We start from the raw sequence: 20,130 nt of genomic DNA on the forward strand, positions 1-20,130 counted from the left end.
AATCTGATCATTCAAGTGTCTTCAGTGTTCACCTTCTGACTGCATTTCATAGGCAATGAATGCTACCAGGAACATTATAACAACTCATTTTTGGCTTGTTAATTGCAGGGGATTTACTCGCCCCATTGCAGTACACACAAATTAAGCTCCAGATCATGTTTCATCGCTAAATAATTCACAGCAGCTTAAATATATTTGGTCTTGGGTGCCCTTCAGGACTGAGGACTAAAGTATAACCAAGCTTGAATCCTCTCTATATATATAGGTTTAAAAAATGAATTATTTATATAATTAATGCCAGTATTTTGCAGATGAGAAAACCTATTTTAATCTTAACTGTTGCTACTTCTCACATCAGTCTATGCTGTTGGTAGCAATTTTCATAGGTGTTTTCCCCCCATCAGATCACATTTCTGTATCTCTTTCCAGCCTCCCGCCTGGTACATTGTCTGTTCTTCTCTTTTCAAAGCCTCACCGTCAGAAAACAGCTTCATTTATTTATCAGAGAAAAATCATTTGAATGCATAGTAGGCATCTTTACTATTTCACTCTCCAGGTGCTCCATCTCTCTGTCTTATTACTGCGCTCTCCTAGATATCGGCTGGGTTTGTCAACAGAGGCGTGTTTTGCCATAGAGATAAAAGCAATTACTTTTAATTGTGATTCACTGCGTGAAAAAGGTTAGGGGAGCCTATGGTTCCGTTATCCTTGCATTCATACCAATACCTGTGGCTTGCATCGTGGGCCCATGCTTGCTGAGGAGAAATGAAATCCTGTCTCCCTCCACTGACAGCACATTGTGCGGTTTGTTAGACATGGCAGAGTGAAGATAATATATTGCTTTTAAAAGACTCTGAGGCCTGCCATGGCCGTTGGCACCTCATAATTAGCATTTAAATGGCCCGTTTCAAATATTTCAAAGCACATCACATACATTATCTCAGTCATCCTTGCAGCACTCTTCTAAGGTATGACAGGATTCTTTTTGCAGAGGTGAGCTGGAAACTGAGAAATAGTGGCTCACCTAAAGCCACCTAATGAGTTTCTTGTCAAGGCATTAGGACCGTTGTCAAGTTTCTTGTCAAGTTTACAACTCACAAGTTGCAGTCCAATGCTCATTTATCTCGAGTTGGATGGAGATAGATAGATTATATATATATATATATATATATATATATATAGAGAGAGAGAGAGAGAGAGAGAGAGAGAGAGAGAGAGAGAGAGAGTTTCTCCGAAAATAAGCCATACCCCAAAAATAAGCCATACCCCAAAAATAAGCCATAGTGATAGGCAGTTTAACCTTGTAGGTTAAACTGTACCATACTTAATAAAAAAATAAGACATCCCCTGAAAATAAGCCAGCGTATGTTTTTTTGAGGAAAAATAAATATAAGACGGTGTCTTATTTTGGAGAAACACGGTATATATATCCATCAGGAATCAGTAGGAAGAGCCAGTGTCAGGAGTCAGCAATCTTGAGGCCAGCACTCCTGTTGACCCTCAGAGCTTCAAGGTGCTAGGATCATAGAATGGTTGAGCTGGAAGGGACCACGAGGGTCATCTAGTCCAACCCCCCGCAAAGCAGGAATCTTTCGCCTATAAAGAGCCAGTGTGGTGTAGTGGTTAAGCGCAGTAGATTCATAATCTGGTGAACCAGGTTCGCGTCTCCGCTCCTCCACATGCAGCTGCTGGGTGACCTTGGGCTACTCACACTTCTTTGAAGTCTCTCAGCCCCACTCACCTCACAGAGTGTTTGTTGTGGGGAAGGAAGGGAAAGGAGAATGTTAGCCGCTTTGAGACTCCTTAAGGTAGTGATAAAGTGGGATATCAAATCTAAACTCTTCTTCTTCTTCTTCTTCTTCTTCTTCTTCTTCTTCTTCTTCTTCTTCTTCTTCTTCTTCTTCTTCAAATGGGGCTCGGACCCACGACGTAAGATTACGTCTCTTGTGCTCTACCAAACAGCTACGTATCATGTGTTCTTCCTTTTCATCCTCGGCGTCTCTGCCCATCTCCCTGCCCTCTCCCAACGTGTAAGCAATGACTGTGAGAAGATGCAGAGATACACCAGTTTGGGGGTGCTCCTCACAATCGTTTTGATGCCTCAGGTGGTGGTGATCGCGGCGGCGACAGCGCAGATGTGGGCTGCAGACCTCGCTTCAGGACCCCGCTGCGGCGCTTCTGCGGCACAGTGCCCTCCCGAGCATGTGTGTGCCCCACCCAAAACCAAACAAACCCCAAAATAAATAAAAAATAAAAAACCAACCACCCACCCAACACAGACATTTCGTGTAAAATGCAAAAATCCACCCGGATGGGCATGCTGGCCCCAAAGAAGAGGACATGTCCAGGAAAACCCAGACATATGGCAACCCTAGCAAGAGAGAGTTACTCAACCAGCAGAGAACATAAAATTCAGTAGGAAGGACCCTACACACTCTCAGTAGACTTCACTACTACTACTACTACTACTACTACTAGCATTAGCATTCATATCTGCCCTTCACCTGAAGGTCTCAGGGTGTAAATATACAAAATCCAAGCCGAAAATTAAGCAATAAGATTAAAACCGTGTAAAACAAAATACAGAGTTCAGTTATGAATGAAATGGAGTAGGAAGCTGCCCAGGGTTGGATTGCACTGCGCATATTTAAACTGCTTTTATTGAGATGTGAATTACATGTTTTAACGTGTGTGTTTTAATGAAGTTGTACATTTGTTTATTACCGTAAGCCACCACTGGGAGGCTATAGTCCTGGAAGGTGACCTTAGAAATGTTTTACATAAATAAACCTATCCTACAGCATCCCACAGAGACCAGGCAGTTTGAACAACATGATCCTTCAGAGAGAAGAACTTTTAAAGATTCAGCTTCTCGAAGGGAGGCAAGAGGAAAGGGTTGGTTTCCAAAGCACATGGTGGGTTTGTAAAGTGACAGAAGGTGAGATCAGCCCACAAAACAGCTTACAGCGGAATAATTAACGTATAATAAACATAACTGTGGGTAGATAACTTCAGGGGCCGTTCTCCCCCCCCCCCTTCATGTTGCCCTTTGCCTGCAAAAGATGCCCAGTGAAATGCCACCTGCTTTGCATCCCAGCTTCTTCCTCAGCCAGCCCTCCATCCTAGAACACATTTAATGTAGCAATATTTAACAAATTGCCCAGGTACCCACCCTTCTGCTATTTCCCCCTGGCACCTGAAAGACAAGGAGCTGATGCTGTGCTTGATTTTGCTGCGCATGTATATGCATTTAGCGCAATTAAATTTCACCTCAGCAAATCTCCATTTGTTGTATGTACTCATCAGGAAGGTGGATGTTTCGGTTATGAGGCCAAATTGATTCCATCGCTTTGTATTTAAGTGCAGCAAATGAAAAGTGTTTTTCAAAGCCTATTTACTTTTCCATCATTCCTATCACTCTTTATGAGGCATGATAACAAAGGGTATCGTGGCACCTTGCAGAATAGCGCATTTACCTCCCATGAGCTTTTGTATGTAAAAACCTACTTTGTCAGATGCGTGAAGCAGACAGAGAATGTTAGACACAAACACCAAAACAAAAAAACAAGCTGCAACAAAGTATTGCACAGTGTATCCTCCTTCCTAAAAGGGCTTTTCCTGCTCAGTTTTCAAGATCTCCATTCTGTTGAAGCAGTGGTTCTCAAAGGATGTGGCGTGCCACGCTGGTGTGGCAGGAGAGGATGGCAAATGTGGCAGGACAATCCGCATTATATTCTGGGAATTATTTGCATTCTTACGTAGCTGCATTGTTTAATACTTTCCAGGCATATTATAAAGTAGTTGTGTTCTGTGTTATGAATCGAGCACTGCTAGGAGTTGCTTCCAAAGTATTTATTATCAATAATTTTTTCCAAAAATGGTGCGATGCAAGCAAATGTTTATTCTGAAAGTGTGGCCCAGAGGAAAAAGAAGTTTGAGAAATACTGCCTTTAAAATATCACTCCTACCCACCCCACCCCAGACACGTACCCTCTGTTTTTCTTTCCCAAATGCCACTCTTTATTCCAATAAACAGCGTTTCCATGCGCTGCTCTGGTTTGCCAGAAGCGGCTTAGTCATGCTGACCACGACCTGGAAGCTGTACGCCAGCTCCCTCGGCCAAGAACGCGAGATAAGCACCGCAACCTCAGAGTCATCCGCAACTGGACCTAATGGTCAGAGGTCCCTTTACCCCTTTATTCCAATGCTACTAAGCATGGTCAGTCTTTGCTGGAATATGTTGGGAGGGTGGAATTGACCCAGTAACTGTTCTTAAAACTTTTTTCCCCACTTCTGCAAACCATGGTGTTCCCCAGAGCATAATAAATAGGGGGGAAATAGCTTTAGAATATTTGTTTTGCAGTTGCAAAAGACGGCTAACCTTAATTATGATAAACTTTTGCATTACTTTAATTTTAGAAAAAAACAAAAACAAAACCTGCATCAGTCCTAAAGTATGATTTTTTAAAGCTGTTAAAAGTTGTTTTGTAAACTTACCATTCAGAAAGCTTATTTGCATGTTTATCTAGAATTGTTTTATAAATTTCCCAAAAAAATGAAGTCTGTTATGCAGTAAATATTTTACAAAGTTAAGGACTCAATCTCATTGACTTCAGCAAGAGAGTTATGCGTATTGTTCTCAGCACCAATTTTCCCATAAGACTTGAGTATGGTTGTATGGTAATGTGTTCTTATTCTGTTTCTAAACCTGTTTTTTTGTATTAGTGTTCTGGTAATATAGGATTAAAACTGATGATGATGGTTATTATTATTTTAGAAAACAGGCTCTGTACTTTTTTACTTTTTTTACTTCTTACTTATATTGCAAACCATTTTGTTTACTTGATCACTGTATCCTTAACATCCCCCCCTTATGAAACAAAAATATGTACCTTTTAAAAAAAAATCCCTGGTGTTCATATTAAATTTTCTGTAAACTTGTCCTTTGCATAGCCCATTATGTAAGTTAACATACTCTATTCATAGGAGCCGAGGGCCCTTTGCCCCCCCCCAAGAAAATCTTTGAGGGGGCCAGCACCCCCTCCCCAAGTTGATGGCGTTGCCATTCAAATATTGTGTGTGTGCCACATCTTGTGATTGATTATGCAGGGCAGGGCTTACCTGGACCCCTCCAATATTTTATTCAAGTTGGCCCCACTGGTGCGCAGCCATCAATTTGTTTTTGTTTTTTTTAAATAAATGATTTTTATTGGTTTTACATATAATCACATTACATGACATCATACCCTCTTGTTTTATCTCTTTGGCTCGACTGAGCCTAACGACTTCCCTCCCTCCCATCTGATGGTTTACAAAATTAAACTTTGCATCCTTACATTTTGCTTCATTTCCTATCCTTGTTATATCATTACCTGGAATATTATATTGCACAACCTGAATAGGTAGCAATTTCACCTTACAGATCCTCAGATAACCCTGCTAATGATGTTAATTGCTTACAGTTGTCTTTCAAATATAATATTAATTTGTTCCAGTCCTTTTAAAATGCCTAGTCTCTCTGGTTCCGGATTCTTCCCATCAGTTTTGCCAGTTCTGCAAGGTCCATCATTGTCACCTGCCACTCTTCTTTTGTTGGTAACTCCTGTTGTTTCCATCTTTGGGCTAACAAAATTCTTGCCGCAGTTGTCATATAAGAACAATTTTTTATATTGTCTCGGTATCTCTCTACTCACTATCTAGACATCTAAAAATGTAAACTGGGCATGTGGGTGTGTTTCCACTTTTCACCAAAACCGCTTGACCAATTGAGGTGAAATTTTGACACAACATCACATGCGAATGTCCGAAGGCTACAGTAAAGTTTGCTAAGACAGATGTGTCACCTACGCCAGATAAAACTCACAAATAATACAAGCCACATATCTGATTCAAGACATTTGCCCCAATCCAGTGAGAGAGATGTCTGTGCAGAAGAGGGCTACGTGAATATGGTTGAGAAAATGTGGCTACAAATTGGGATGTGTGGTTCTATCACAGTACAGTGGTACCTCGGTTTAAGTACACAATAGGTTCCGGAAGTCCGTACTTAACCTGAAGCGTACTTAACCTGAAGCGAACTTCCCCATTGAAAGTAATGGAAAGTGGATGAATCCGTTCCAGATGGGTCCACGGAGAACTCAACGTGAAGCATACTTAACCCGAGGTATGACTGTAATTGGTTCTGGAAGTCCGTACTTAACCTGAAGTGTACTTAACCTGAAGCAAACTTCCCCATTGAAAGTAATGGAAAGTGGATTAATCCGTTCCAGACGGGTCCGCGGAGTACTTAAACTGAAAGTACTCAAACCAAAGCGTACTTAAACCGAGGTACGACTGTACTGTTCCAAGCCCTATGAAAACCTTTTTAATTATGGCAACAAAGTCTCATTCAGAGCTGCTAAGTGTTGCACACAACTGGCTGATCAGAAGTAGAATGGACTAGAACCAATATATCTAAAACTGACCTTGACTCAGTATATGGCTTATTAAACCATTTTGGTATGCTTTAGTAAAAGCTCTCCAATGAGTTATGAGACCGAAGTTAACCTTGAAAAAGTATTTTTCATTAACAATTTAATAGAATGCATGTTATAGAAGACCTTTTTTGAATTCAATAGTCAAAGCAAGAATGTTGGTTGTCAGATATTAGAAATCTTGTGAGATTCCTTCTTTACCAGAGATGCTAATTTAAGAACATAAGAATTGCATAGCTGGATCCAGCTAATGGCCCATCTAGTCCAGCAACCTGTTCCGAAATTGGCCAACCTGTGGGGAAACCCGCAAGTGGGACCTGAGTACAAGAGCCCTCTCCCCTCCTGTGGTTTCCAGCTATTGGTATTCAGAAGCATAGGCCTGGTCATGCACAAATTGTATCATCGGTGTTAATCGATGATTAAAGCTATCTGTATTGGTCATTGTCCACAACCACCAAGGAGGACTGCCCCCCTACTGTCCTCATAGGTTGTCAGGATGCTGTCAGCAGCTCCCGGCTGGCTGCCCAGGAAAGTATAAGGACAAGGAAAAGTTTACTGTCCTTCTTTATTTCAAAATTTACAGAAAAAGGCTATAGAACCCAGCCTTTTGGATAATGGCGTTGTCCTGAGTGAATCTCCACTCCCCGTCTCTCCTATTTCCACATTCACCACTTCTATGGGTGCCATACCTGCCAAGTCCTGGACTGCAGAATCTGGGACCGGCAGCCGCATGACACCGGAAGTAGCATAGACGCAACTTCCGGTGTCGCTTTGCCCATCTATGGGCACCAAAAATGGCTGGCGCCGGCAACGGAAGTCGCGTCTACGCATGTCCAGAAGTGCGTAGACGCGACTTCCAGTGTCGCTTTGCCCATCTATGGGCGCCAAAAATGGCCGACGACACCGGAAGTTGCGTCTACGCACTTCCGGACATGCGTAGACGCGACTTTCAGTGCCAGCGCCGGCCATTTTTGGTGCCCATAGATGGGCAAAGCATAAAAAAATGGCCACTGGCAGGAGAATATAAGGGAGAATAACAGGAGACAAAGTGATACGGGGGACCGCCGGGAAACGGTATGAAAAAATGGGGGTTTCCCGAGGAAAATGGGGTACTTGGCAGCTATGATGGGTGCTGCTACGTGTCCTCTGTCTCTGAGTTCTTTGCTCTCCTACTTTCAAGGCTCTCTGGGTTCTGGGAGATGGAGGGTCTGGAATGCTTTCAAATGACAACATGTCAGCCAGGTGTTGTTCTGGCTCTCCCATGATTTCCCAACTTCCCCCCTCATCTGTCTCTGAGCTGTGACTTCCTGCAAACCCCTGTTGCGAATCTACACTGTCTTCCTCTTCCCTGGAAGGGTCAGGATGGGGAGGTGGTCTCCACCATTCCTCCTCTGCCCAGTCCCTGACATAGACTCACTAAAGGTGCAGAGTGGTAGAAAAGTCTGAGTCTTCCAATGGAGTATCCAATGGTCTCAAGCCTACTGTGCATAAATTAGATCAGGCATAGGCAAACTCGGCCCTCCAGATGTTTTGGGACTACAACTCCCATCATCCCTAGCTAAAAGGACCAGTGGTCAGGGATGATGGGAATTGTAGTCCCAAACATCTGGAGCACCAAGTTTGCCTATGCCTGAATTAGATCCTGTCCACTTCTCCTTGAGTGGTTTACTGCTGGGAATATCTCAGCATGCAGCAGATGCAAGGCCCAGAGGTCTCTAGATAATGGTGTTCATTGATGGTATCATCAGTGGTCTCTGGCTTAGCTCTGGACCTAGACTACTAACCCAACAGAGATTTGGGTGAATCCTCTCCAAATTTTGCAGTTATGTGTAACACCCCAATATATTCACTAAATTATGGGTTTCTCCAAAATTAGGAGGCTAATGGGCCTACTTAAAATGGGTTGTGGTTGTTGTTGTTGTTGTTGTTTTTGCTTGCTCCACAAGCACAGCTATGAAAGTCTTCGCTCCACTATTAATGTGCAGTTTGATCCAATAACTGAATGTGATACTGGGATAAGATCCTGATGAAACAGAATATTTCAAAAGCTCTGCTTGAAGGAGGGGAGCAGGGATGCTGTGCCATAAATATAGTATCAATCATAAGAATGTATTTCCAACAATATCAAGTTCCTGAAGGTTTTTGTGACCTCAAATTCCACTGGGCATGAACCTTAACTCTGAATATTTCTAGAGCAAGTGAACTCTGCTGCCCCTTCAAATCTCATAAAACAGAGCACAGCCTTGGAAGTGCAAAAAGATTTAAGTTTTGCTAAGCACCGGTTTAGATTTCAGTCTTTCCCTGCAGAGAAACAGATACAGCTGTATTGATTTGGCCCAATTTCTAACCATGTAGCATTATTTGAAAACTGAAATAATGGACTACAGTGGGACATATTCTTTCTTTATTTGGTAAAGGCTTGTTCCCATCATGTCTCAGAGTTCATGTTTAAATAGTCTTTGATGTGCTGAGTTCACAAGTAAGAAAAGCTGGGAGCCCTTTGTAAGCACACTTTAAGAGTACAAATGATTATGTACAGGGGGACAGTATTTTATTTTTTCCCCTTTTTCCATACATTCAGGTCCTGATTTGCACAGCAACCAATACAAATACATCTGAAAATGCATTCTACATGTGGTCTATGTCCTTGCAAAAACTGAGGAGAATTGCTTATGTAAATAGGAGCATGGATGAGGTCAGGATATGGAGAAAAGAGCATTATGGGCTATTCCAGTCTCCAGTCTCCTTACATTCATTTGTGTACATAATGAATGGGTATCCTGGTTTTATGGAGAGGTTGCCAATTTGTCGTAATCTGAGGGATCAAAATTAACACACACACACACACACACACACACACATCTATACATGGTTGAACTCAAGACCCATCCTTACTAGCATGCTGGATGGGAAATTAAAGCAATTGTAAATTCTCAGCAAACACCTTTCAGATTCTAGTGTTGAAATTTCTAATGTGGTTTGCTTGTGCAGTTTTCCGGTTTTGTGAGAATCTGACGGATCGAAAGAAGAAATATAATCGGATCGAAAGAAGAAATATAATCTTCCATTCACAGACCCTCTATTTTCCAGGAATGCCCCTGATTTAGAGAATCCGCCCCGGTTTCTGATTTGATCCCGGAATGTCCCGCTTTTCCTTAGGATGCCCCTATTTGCATTAGAGAAATGTTGGAGGATATGGATTTATCCGACCCCTGAGCCATCTGAAGGCAATTCTGTATAGCGAAGGTTTTTTTTAATGTTTAATATGTCTTTATATATGTTGGAAGCCGCTGAGAGTGGCTGGGGCAACCCAGTGACACGTGTGGGGTATAAATAGTAAAATTATCATTATGGAATGGGGACATCCCTGTTTTCATCGGAGAAATGTTGGAGTGTGTTATGTACTGAGCTGAATCCTAGAACAATAGGATTCAGAATCAGCGGGAGCTACCCAATCCAACTCCAGGTGGAAGTGAATCCGCAACCTGATTGGCCTGCTGGAGCAGCCAATCAGGCGGCTGGCAGAAGTGAATCTGCTACCTGATTGGCCTGTAGGAGCAGCCAATCAGGCTGCAGGCAGAAGTCAATCCATAATATAATTGGCCCACAGGTGTAGCCCTGAAGTAGCCAATCACGCAAGGCCCATTGTGTAAATAATGTATATAAGCAGATGGTTTGGGGAAAAGAGCCATTCGTCTTCTCTTCTCCTCCTTGATGACTATGAGCTGAATAAAGAGCATGAAATTCACTCTTGACTCCGAGTATATTTCACTGGCGACGAAGGTGGGATCCTGCTGAGCTGACCGCCACCACGCACTGCACCGCAGCACCGCCACCTGCTGCACCGCTGCATCGCACCGTGCATCCAGGCTTCAGCTCCAGGACCCAAGGAACCCAGAATGGCAACCGACAGCAGCTTCTCGCCATTCAAACCAGCATCAGGAGACTGGGAAGGGTACGCCGCCCGTTTCAACTTCCTCCTGCAAGCGAAAGAAGTCACCAACGATGCCATGAAGAGGGCGACATTCTTCAGCGTCTGTGGAGAGGAGACGTTTGAAATCGCCCGGGCTCTCCTTGCACCTAGAGATGTCGCTACCGTCTCTTACAAAACAATAATGGAACGGCTGAAGGAGCACTTCTCACCACAGCCCTCGGTGGTAGCTTGCCGAAATGCCTTCTACGCAAAGCGGCAAGCCCCGGGGGAAACCATAACTGGGTTTGTGACCTCCCTCCGCCAAGCCGCCCGGTTATGCAACTTCTCAGAATTGGAGAACATGCTTCGTGACCGCCTCGTCGGTGGCCTGAGGGACGAGATGTTGCAACGACGCCTCTACGCCAAAAAAGACCTCACGTTCCAGATTGCTCTGGAGGAAGCCCTGGCAACCGAAGCCGCCGAGAGGTCAACGCAAGAGGCACGACCGGCCCCGCCATCCCAACCGAGGGTCTACCACGAAGACCTCACCGACGAATCCGAATCTGACAGGGAGGAAGTACACCGAGTACAGCGGCGCACTCAAGCAGCACACACACCACAGCAGCCTCGACGAGAAGGAGGGAACTGTGCAAGCTGCGGGGAGAACCACGAGAGGAGGACCTGTCGTTTCCGCAACGCAGAGTGCAGGCAGTGCAGAAAATTGGGACACATCGCCCGGGTGTGTCGGGCTCGACTCACGCGTCGACAAGCATCAGATGACCGACCCAGGAGCCCCAGGTCACACGGCACCATGCACCAAGGCAACTCGACGGAGATCACGGACTACCAGGTATTCCAGTTGCCCCATCCCAGCACAGAGAAAATTTATATAGAGGTACAGATAGAGGGAGCCCCATGCCGCATGGAGCTGGACACGGGTTCAACTCTATCCATAATCTCGGCCCGAACATTAAGGGAACTGTGCCCTAATGGGGGTCCCAAACTAAGGCCGGCCCCATTCACCCTCCGGGACTTCCAGAAACGTAAGGTCCCTACTATGGGGGTGGGGACCTTCAGGGTGCAATATCGAGGGCGAAAGCAACAATTGGACTTGCTGGTAGTTAAGGGCCCCTACGTTAGCTTACTGGGACTGGCATGGTTTGGACCTCTGGGGCTAGCCGTTACCGGGGTGAACCGCACTAGCTTACAAGTGGACGTGGACGCCATATGCAAAGAGTTTCCAGGGGTTTTCGATGGGGCATTGGGACGATATACAGGACCCCCCATTGCCCTACAGCTGGACCCCGCTGTACGACCCATCAGGCACAAGGCCCGCCGGGTCCCGTTCGCCCTGAAACCCCGCATAGACGAGGAATTGGACCGGCTCGTGGAGCAAGGAGTGCTGGAGCCGGTGCCCAACGCCCCCTGGGAAACTCCAATTGTCACACCCGTCAAGCCTAACGGTTCGGTCCGCATCTGTGCAGACTACAAATGCACCATAAACAAGGCTCTCACGGCCCATGCATACCCAGTGCCAGTGGTCAGCCATGTCCTCGCCACCCTGGCTGGGTCAAAAATCTTTGGCAAACTGGACTTGGCCCAAGCGTATCAACAGTTGCCTGTGGACGAAGCCACAGCAGAGGCTCAGACGATTGTGACGCACAGAGGGGCATTCAGAGTTAAGCGGCTGCAATTTGGCGTTAGCGTGGCACCAGGCATATTCCAGAATCTAATGGACTCTCTCCTTAAAGGGATTCCTGGCGTCACCCCCTTCTTCGATGATGTACTGATCGCCGGGCCCACACCAGAGGAATTTGAGGACCGCCTCCGCTCCGTCCTGCACCGTTTCCAGACGGCGGGCCTCAAGGTGAAGCGGGAAAAGTGTTTACTGGGAGTGCCGCAGGTGGACTTTCTGGGATTTAAGGTGGACGCAGAAGGGGTCCATCCAACCGGTGACAAGGTACGGGCCATTTGTGAGGCCCCAGCGCCCAAGAGCAAGCCCGAACTTCAGTCATTCTTGGGACTATTGAACTTTTACCATGCCTTCCTTCCCCATAAGGCAGCGGTAGCGGAGCCCCTACACAGACTCCTAGATAAAAGGGCCCCTTGGGTGTGGGGCCAGCGACAAAGGGCCGCATTCCAGGCAGTCAAGGACTTGCTCGTCTCGAACTCGGTCTTAGCACACTTCGACGAGAGGCTGCCAGTGGTGCTGGCATGCGACGCCTCTCCCTATGGCATCGGCGCTGTCCTGGGACACCAACTCCCGGATGGAAGAGAGGTGCCGGTGGCATACTTCTCCCAGACGCTTGCTGCAGCCGAACGAAACTACTCACAGATTGACAAGGAGGGTCTGGCAATCGTGAAGGGCGTAAAAAAATTCCATGATTTCTTGTACGGGCGGCCCTTTACCATAGTGACTGACCACAAGCCGTTGCTTGGCCTGTTTGCCCCCGAGAAGCAGACCCCCCAAGTGTTGTCTCCACGTGTCCTCAGGTGGTCAATTTTCCTTGCCGGCTACCAGTATGCACTAATCCACCGCCCTGGGAAGGCGATGGGCCACGCAGACGCCCTCAGCAGGCTACCACTACCAGAAACAGGCCCCGACCCAGCGCCTGCGCAAGAGGTTATGACCCTGGAGCTGCTTCCCGACCGACCCATTCAGGCACAAGAAGTTGCGCACCATTCCACAAAAGATAGGGTCATCTCCCGGGTCCTGGACTGGGTGTGGCGAGGATGGCCCAGCAGCAGCCCCGGGCCAGAATTCGCTGGCTACACAAACCGCAAACATGAACTGTCGGCCCACAAGGGGTGCCTGTTATGGGGAAGCAGGGTCGTTGTTCCCCAGCCCCTCCGCAAAAGGGTCCTCACAGCCCTACACGAGACACACCCAGGGGTAGTGAGGATGAAGGCCCTTGCCAGGAGTTATGTGTGGTGGCCGGGGATTGACAGAGAGATAGAGGCCTGGGTCCAACACTGCCAGACCTGCCAAGAATCCCGCCCGGATCCCCCAAGGGCCCCAGTCCAGCCCTGGGAGTCCGCCCGACATCCATGGTCACGCTTGCACGTGGACTTCGCTGGCCCCTTCCAGGGAAAAACATTCTTCATAGTGGTGGATTCCTACACCAAATGGCTGGAGGTCGCACTGGTACCATCCACTTCTACGGCGGCAGCCATCCGGGTACTACGTAAGCTGTTTGCGACCCACGGGCTCCCTGACACCCTCGTCTCGGACAATGGAACCGCATTCACGTCAGAGGAGTTCCAGACCTTCACAGCGCAGAACGCCATCCGCCACATCCGCTCAGCACCATTCCACCCTGCCACCAATGGCCAAGCGGAGCGCATGGTGCGGACCACCAAGGACAGCCTCCGCCGCATGACACAAGGGGACTGGGAATACCGCCTTGCCGCATTTCTTCTAGCACAGCACAGCACCCCAAGCACAACGACGGGCCGGAGCCCAGCTGAATTACTAATGGGCCGGCGCCTTGCAACTAGACTGGACCGACTTCACCCCGACAGAGCTCAGGATGAGGTAGTGGTGGGGAAAGGCAGGAACCCCCGGACATTTGTGGCCCAGGACCCAGTGTATGCAAAGAATTTTGGGGCAGGCCCAGCATGGGTACCCGCCACAGTCACCAAGGTGACCGGTCCCGTGTCGTACGAGGTACTAACGGAAGGGGGGCAATGTTGGCGCCGCCACTGCGACCAGCTACGGCGACGATTCCCAGGAGGAACCCGGGAGGAGAGCGGGACAGAGGGGACCCAAGGGGACAGCAGGGCAGTGAGGCCTGTAGAGCGAGAGGGGTGGGCAGAGGAAGCAGAAGCAGTAGGCACAGAGGGGCGCCCCGAGGCTGGAAGGACACCGGAACCAGAGCTACAACCTAGTGGTTCAGTGGCGCCAGACCAGACAGCCCTGGCACAGCCAGCAGCCTCGGAACACGAGCCAGAACCAGAACCCCTGACCAAGGAACACCCCAGGCCACAACGCACACGGAGGCGGCCAGCAGACCTTGGGGACTACGAATGCAACTTCCCGGGCAGGACTGGAACTTAGAGGGGAGGGGTGTTATGTACTGAGCTGAATCCTAGAACAATAGGATTCAGAATCAGCGGGAGCTACCCAATCCAACTCCAGGTGGAAGTGAATCCGCAACCTGATTGGCCTGCTGGAGCAGCCAATCAGGCGGCTGGCAGAAGTGAATCTGCTACCTGATTGGCCTGTAGGAGCAGCCAATCAGGCTGCAGGCAGAAGTCAATCCATAATATAATTGGCCCACAGGTGTAGCCCTGAAGTAGCCAATCACGCAAGGCCCATTGTGTAAATAATGTATATAAGCAGATGGTTTGGGGAAAAGAGCCATTCGTCTTCTCTTCTCCTCCTTGATGACTATGAGCTGAATAAAGAGCATGAAATTCACTCTTGACTCCGAGTATATTTCAGAGTGTATGGGAGGGTGGGTGTCCATCCTGGCATCCAATGAAATGTGGGCATGTTTAAGGGGGGGTGTACATTGTAGGAGAGGCTGGGCCAGTGCAAAATGGAATGAGCAGGAAAAGTGAACAGTCTCTCATGCTTTGTGAATGGGGGGGGGTATTTACTGAGTCCTTTTTTTGAGTGCCATGGGAATCATAGAATCATAGAGTTGGAAGAGACCACAAGGGCCATCCAGTCCAACCCCCTGCCAAGCAGGAAACACCATCAAAGCATTCTTGACATATGGCTGTCAAGCCTCTGCTTAAAGACCTCCAAAGAAGGAGACTCCATCACACTCCTTGGTAGCAAATTCCACTGCCGAACAGCTCTTACTGTCAGGAAGTTCTTCCTAATGTTTAGGTAGAATCTTCTTTCTTGAAGTTTGAATCCATTGCTCCGTGTCCGCTTCTCTGGAGCAGCAGAAAACAATCTTTCTCCCTCCTCCATATGACATCCTTTCATATATCTGAACATGAAGTCTTTTTTGGCGTAGAGGCGTCGTTGCAACATCTCGTCCCTCAGGCCACCGACGAGGCGGTCACGAAGCATGTCCTCCAACTCTGAGAAGTTGCATAACCGGGTGGCTTGGCGGAGGGAGGTCACAAACCCAGTTATGGTTTCCCCCGGGGCTTGCCGCTTTGCGTAGAAGGCATTTCGGCAAGCTACCACCGAGGGCTGTGGTGAGAAGTGCTCCTTCAGCCGTTCCATTATTGTTTTGTAAGAGACGGTAGCGACATCTCTAGGTGCAAGGAGAGCCCGGGCGATTTCGAACGTCTCCTCTCCACAGACACTGAAGAATGTCGCCCTCTTCATGGCATCGTTGGTGACTTCTTTCGCTTGCAGGAGGAAGTTGAAACGGGCGGCGTACCCTTCCCAGTCTCCTGATGCTGGTTTGAATGGCGAGAAGCTGCTGTCGGTTGCCATTCTGGGTTCCTTGGGTCCTGGAGCTGAAGCCTGGATGCACGGTGCGATGCAGCGGTGCAGCAGGTGGCGGTGCTGCAGTGCAGTGCGTGGTGGCGGTCAGCTCAGCAGGATCCCACCTTCGTCGCCAGTGAAATATACTCGGAGTCGAGAGTGAATTTCATGCTCTTTATTCAGCTCATAGTCATCAAGGAGAAGAGGAGAAGAAGAATGGCTCTTTCCCCGAAACCATCTGCTTATATACATTATTTACACAATGGGCCTTGCGTGATTGGCTACTTCAGGGCTACACCTGTGGGCCAATCAGATTGCTGATTCTGAATCCTATTGTTCTAGGATTCAGCTCAGTACATAACAGCTATCATATCACCCCTTAACCTTCTCTTCTTCAGGCTAAACATACCCAGCTCCCTAAGCCATTCCTCATAAGGCATCATTTCTAGGCCTTTGGCCATTTTGGTTGCCCTCTTCTGGACACGTTCGGGCTTGTCAGTATCCTTCTTGAACTGTGGTGCCCAGAACTGGACACAGTACTCCAGGTGAGGTCTGACCAGAGCAGAATACAGTGGTACTATTACTTCCCTAGATCTAGATGCTATACTCCTATTGATGCAGCCCAAAATTGCATTGGCTTTTTTAGCTGCTGCATCACACTGCTGGAGGGACCCAGGTGGCGCTGTGGTTAAACCACTGAGCCTAGGGCTTGCTGATCAGAAGGTCGGCAGTTCGAATCCCTGTGATGGGGTGAGCTCCCATTGCTTGGTCCCAGCTCCTGCCAACCTAGCAGTTCGAAAGCACATCAAAATGCAAGTAGATAAATAGGAACTGCTACAGCGGGAAGGTAAACGGCGTTTCCATGTGCTGCTCTGGTTTGCCAGAAGCAGCTTTGTCATGCTGGCCACATGACCTGGAAGCTATACGCCGGCTCCCTCGGCCAATAATGCGAGATGAGCGCGCAACCCCAGAGTCGGTCACGACTGGACCTAATGGTCAGGGGTCCCTTTACCACACCTTTATCACACTGCTGACTCATGTCAAGTCCTAGATCCTTTTCACATGTACTGCTCTCAAGCCAGGTGTCACCCATCCTGTATTTGTGCCTTTCATTTTTTTTGCCAAGTGTAGTACCTTACATTTCTCCTTGTTAAAATTCATCCTGTTTGCTTTGGCCCAGTTGTCTAATCTGTTAAGGTCATTTTGAAGTGTGATCCTGTCCTCTGGGGTATTAGCCACCCCTTCCAATTTGGTGTCGTCTGCAAACTTGCTCAGGATGCCCTCAAGCCCATCATCCAAGTCATTGATAAAGATGTTGAATAAGACTGGGCCCAAGACAGAACCCTGTGGCACCCCACTAGTCACTACTCTCCAGGATGAGGAGGAGCCATTGATGAGCACCCTTTGAGTTCGGTCAGTAAGCCAGTTACAAATCCACTGAATGGTAGCATTGTCTAGCCCACATTTTACCAGCTTCTTTACAAGAATATCATGGGGCACCTTGTCAAAGGCCTTGCTGAAATCAAGTGCAGCCAGTTTGTTGGTACCTGTGGGCTAGTGTTTCAAAGTACCAGCAATATTTTGCAATGGGCAGTTTGTGTCATAGGGCCTATTAGCATAGACATTTATGCGCAAAAGTTCTAGTTCACTGTAGAGGTTTATATGAGCTTTGGAAGAGGGCACGTAGATTATTTATACAACTGAGCTCTGAGTGAACCAGCCCATAATCCTGAAACTATCCACATTTTCTTACGGGTTTTTTCCCCTCAGTCTGCAGAAAAAAGTTCTCGTAAATACATGGACACCTCTTAGAGTTAAGAGTCTGAACATTTAAACATATTTTTGACATCACTTCCCTGTGAAAGTCAATCATGCTTTCAAAAACGTCGGCCATCTTCACCTCCTCACAGCAAGTGACAACTTTCAGAGGTTTCCCTAATTGGCCAGAAATGCCAAGTTATGTGATGTTTACCTGATCAGTATCATTTGCACGTCCTTATTCATTGCCTGCACTTTTTAATAGCCTGCAGCACTACCTGCAAAACTGCTAGATGAACTCTGCTCTTCATTTATCTCCTGAACCTTCCAAACACCAAAGGAGACGTCTTAGTCAAAAGATAACCTAGATTCTTCTCGCCACCCTCGCCTCTTTTTTATAGCTACACGGCTGCTGAACACCTGCTCTTTATGTCATACAGCACAACATTAGGCAATTAAAAACTTACAGAACAAGGATGGGGTGGGAAACGGGGCTAAGCAGAGGGAATTGCACATTAGACAGTAATGGCAATTTCTACAGTTCCGCGCTAACTTACGGCTCTGTTCAGAGCAAAATTGCAGAACCAAGAAATGGAATAGATTTGTTAGATTTTAGGCTCAGAAGCAGCATCGGGAAATTCAGAAGTGTACGCACGCAACCTCTGCCTTCACAACTTTGGCGCAATTCACTTGGCCAAAAAAAAAAAATCCCCTTCCAGAACAGATTCTGTCCCTGTAATAGGAAAACACCAGATACAATACATCACATAATTTTGGATTGCCCTCTTCTCGACACCCTTTGCAGAGATCTCCTAGTGACTCCCTTAAAGCTCAAACTATTGATTTGCAAAGAGTCTGTAATCCAATATTTGTTGAGGGATGATACTCCCAAAATGGCCAAGACTGCTTCGGGGTACTTAGCCGAGGTCTTTAAAGCTAAAGCTAAAGTTGCCTGATTTATTCAGTGGTGGTTATCTAGTCTTTTATATATTGTATGTGTTTGGATTATCAATGTATCAATGACTTTGGATGATTTTGTGATTTTACTGTTTTAACTTATGCCAATAAAGGCAAGGAATTGTGGGAGGAAATCTGTTGTTATTAAATCAGTTAAGATAACCCTCATGCGTTCATCTGGCAATTCTGGGCACCTTTTCCCTTTAGAATCATAGAATAGAATCATAGAATCATAGAGCTGGAAGAGACCACAAGGGCCATCCAGTCCAACCCCCTGCCAAGCAGGAAACACCATCAAAGCATTCCTGACAGATGGCTGTCAAGCTTCTGCTTAAAGACCTTCAAAGAAGGAGACTCCACCACACTCCTTGGCAGCAAATTCCACTGTCGAACAGCTCTTACTGACAGGAAGTTCTTCCTAATTTTTAGATGGAATCTTCTTTCTTGTAGTTTGAATCCATTGCTCTGTGTCCGCTTCTCTGGAGCAGCAGAAAACAACCTTTCTCCCTCCTCTATATGGCATCTTTTAATATATTTGAACATGGCTATCATATCACCCCTTAACCTTCTCTTCTCTAGGCTAAACATACCCAGCTCCCTAAGCTGTTCCTCATAAGGCATTGTTTCCAGGCCTTTGACCATTTTGGTTGCCCTCTTCTGGACACGTTCCAGCTTATCAGTATCCTTCTTGAACTGTGGTGCCCAGAACTGGACACAGTACTCCAGGTGAGGTCTGACCAGAGCAGAATACAGTGGTACTATTACTTCCCTTGATCTAGATGCTATACTCCTATTGATGCAGACCAGAAATGCATTGGCTGTTTTAGCTGCTACATCACACTGTTGACTCATGTCAAGTTTGTGGTCTACCAAGACTCCTAGATCCTTTTCACATGTACTGCTCTCAAGCCAGGTGTCTCCCATCCTGTATTTGTGTGTTCCCCCCCCCCCAAGTGTAGAACTTTACATTTCTCCCTGTTAAAATTCATCTTGTTTGCTTTGGGATCAGTGGCTGGAGGGCTGAAAACATTTTACTCAGCCGTACCAGACTATTTCCTTGTGTGTCATATAGCTGGGTACCGCAGGTCAGCTTTAGAACTAATCACAAAGAAATAATTCTTACCTTGGGCGAAAGGTTAATTACAGAACAGCCTTCGCTAGTCCCCCTGCTTCCCAGATGGAAGAGAGCTAAAGACCATGTTTAATCAATCAGGTGGTTCATAAGTAGGATTTAAAACAGAAACCCAGAGATTCTTAAGAACTCAGAAGGAGTTCTTGGTCAAGAAGGAGCAGCATAGCAACCCGCTCTGTACGGCGCATGTGCAACGTCACTCCGTACGGCACATGCGAATGCAACGTACAGAGCGGTTTGCCTCCGCCGGCGCTCAAGGATCCCGGCACTCGAATGCCGGTGGCAGCAAACTGCAAGCAAGCCGCGGAGCGAGGTTAAAAAAAAACCCCCTCCGCAGCTTGCTCACTCACCTGCTACCATAGGTGCCAACTCCCAGATTGGAAAATCTGGGATCGGCAGCGGCGCGGCACCGGGAGTCGCGCTGCAGCCATTTTGGAACTGGGCAGAGCGGCACCGGAAGTTGCTTCTACGCATGCTCTGCCCATTTCCAAAATGGCTGCAGCGC

At 47.1% G+C, this 20,130-nt stretch overlaps 1 protein-coding gene across 1 annotated transcript; it reads left to right on the plus strand.

The window, feature by feature from the left end:
- The first annotated feature begins 10,384 nt into the window (after positions 1–10,384).
- LOC132592846 (uncharacterized protein K02A2.6-like) lies at positions 10,385–14,576 on the plus strand. The gene has a single exon (XM_060280608.1). It carries the CDS (start codon positions 10,484–10,486, stop codon positions 14,441–14,443), a length of 3,960 nt encoding a protein of 1,319 aa, XP_060136591.1. The 5' UTR covers positions 10,385–10,483; the 3' UTR covers positions 14,444–14,576.
- Positions 14,577–20,130: the final 5,554 nt, after the last annotated feature.

This window comes from Zootoca vivipara, chromosome 12 (genome assembly GCF_963506605.1).
Source record: "Zootoca vivipara chromosome 12, rZooViv1.1, whole genome shotgun sequence".
Taxonomy (NCBI): Eukaryota; Metazoa; Chordata; class Lepidosauria; order Squamata; family Lacertidae; genus Zootoca; species Zootoca vivipara.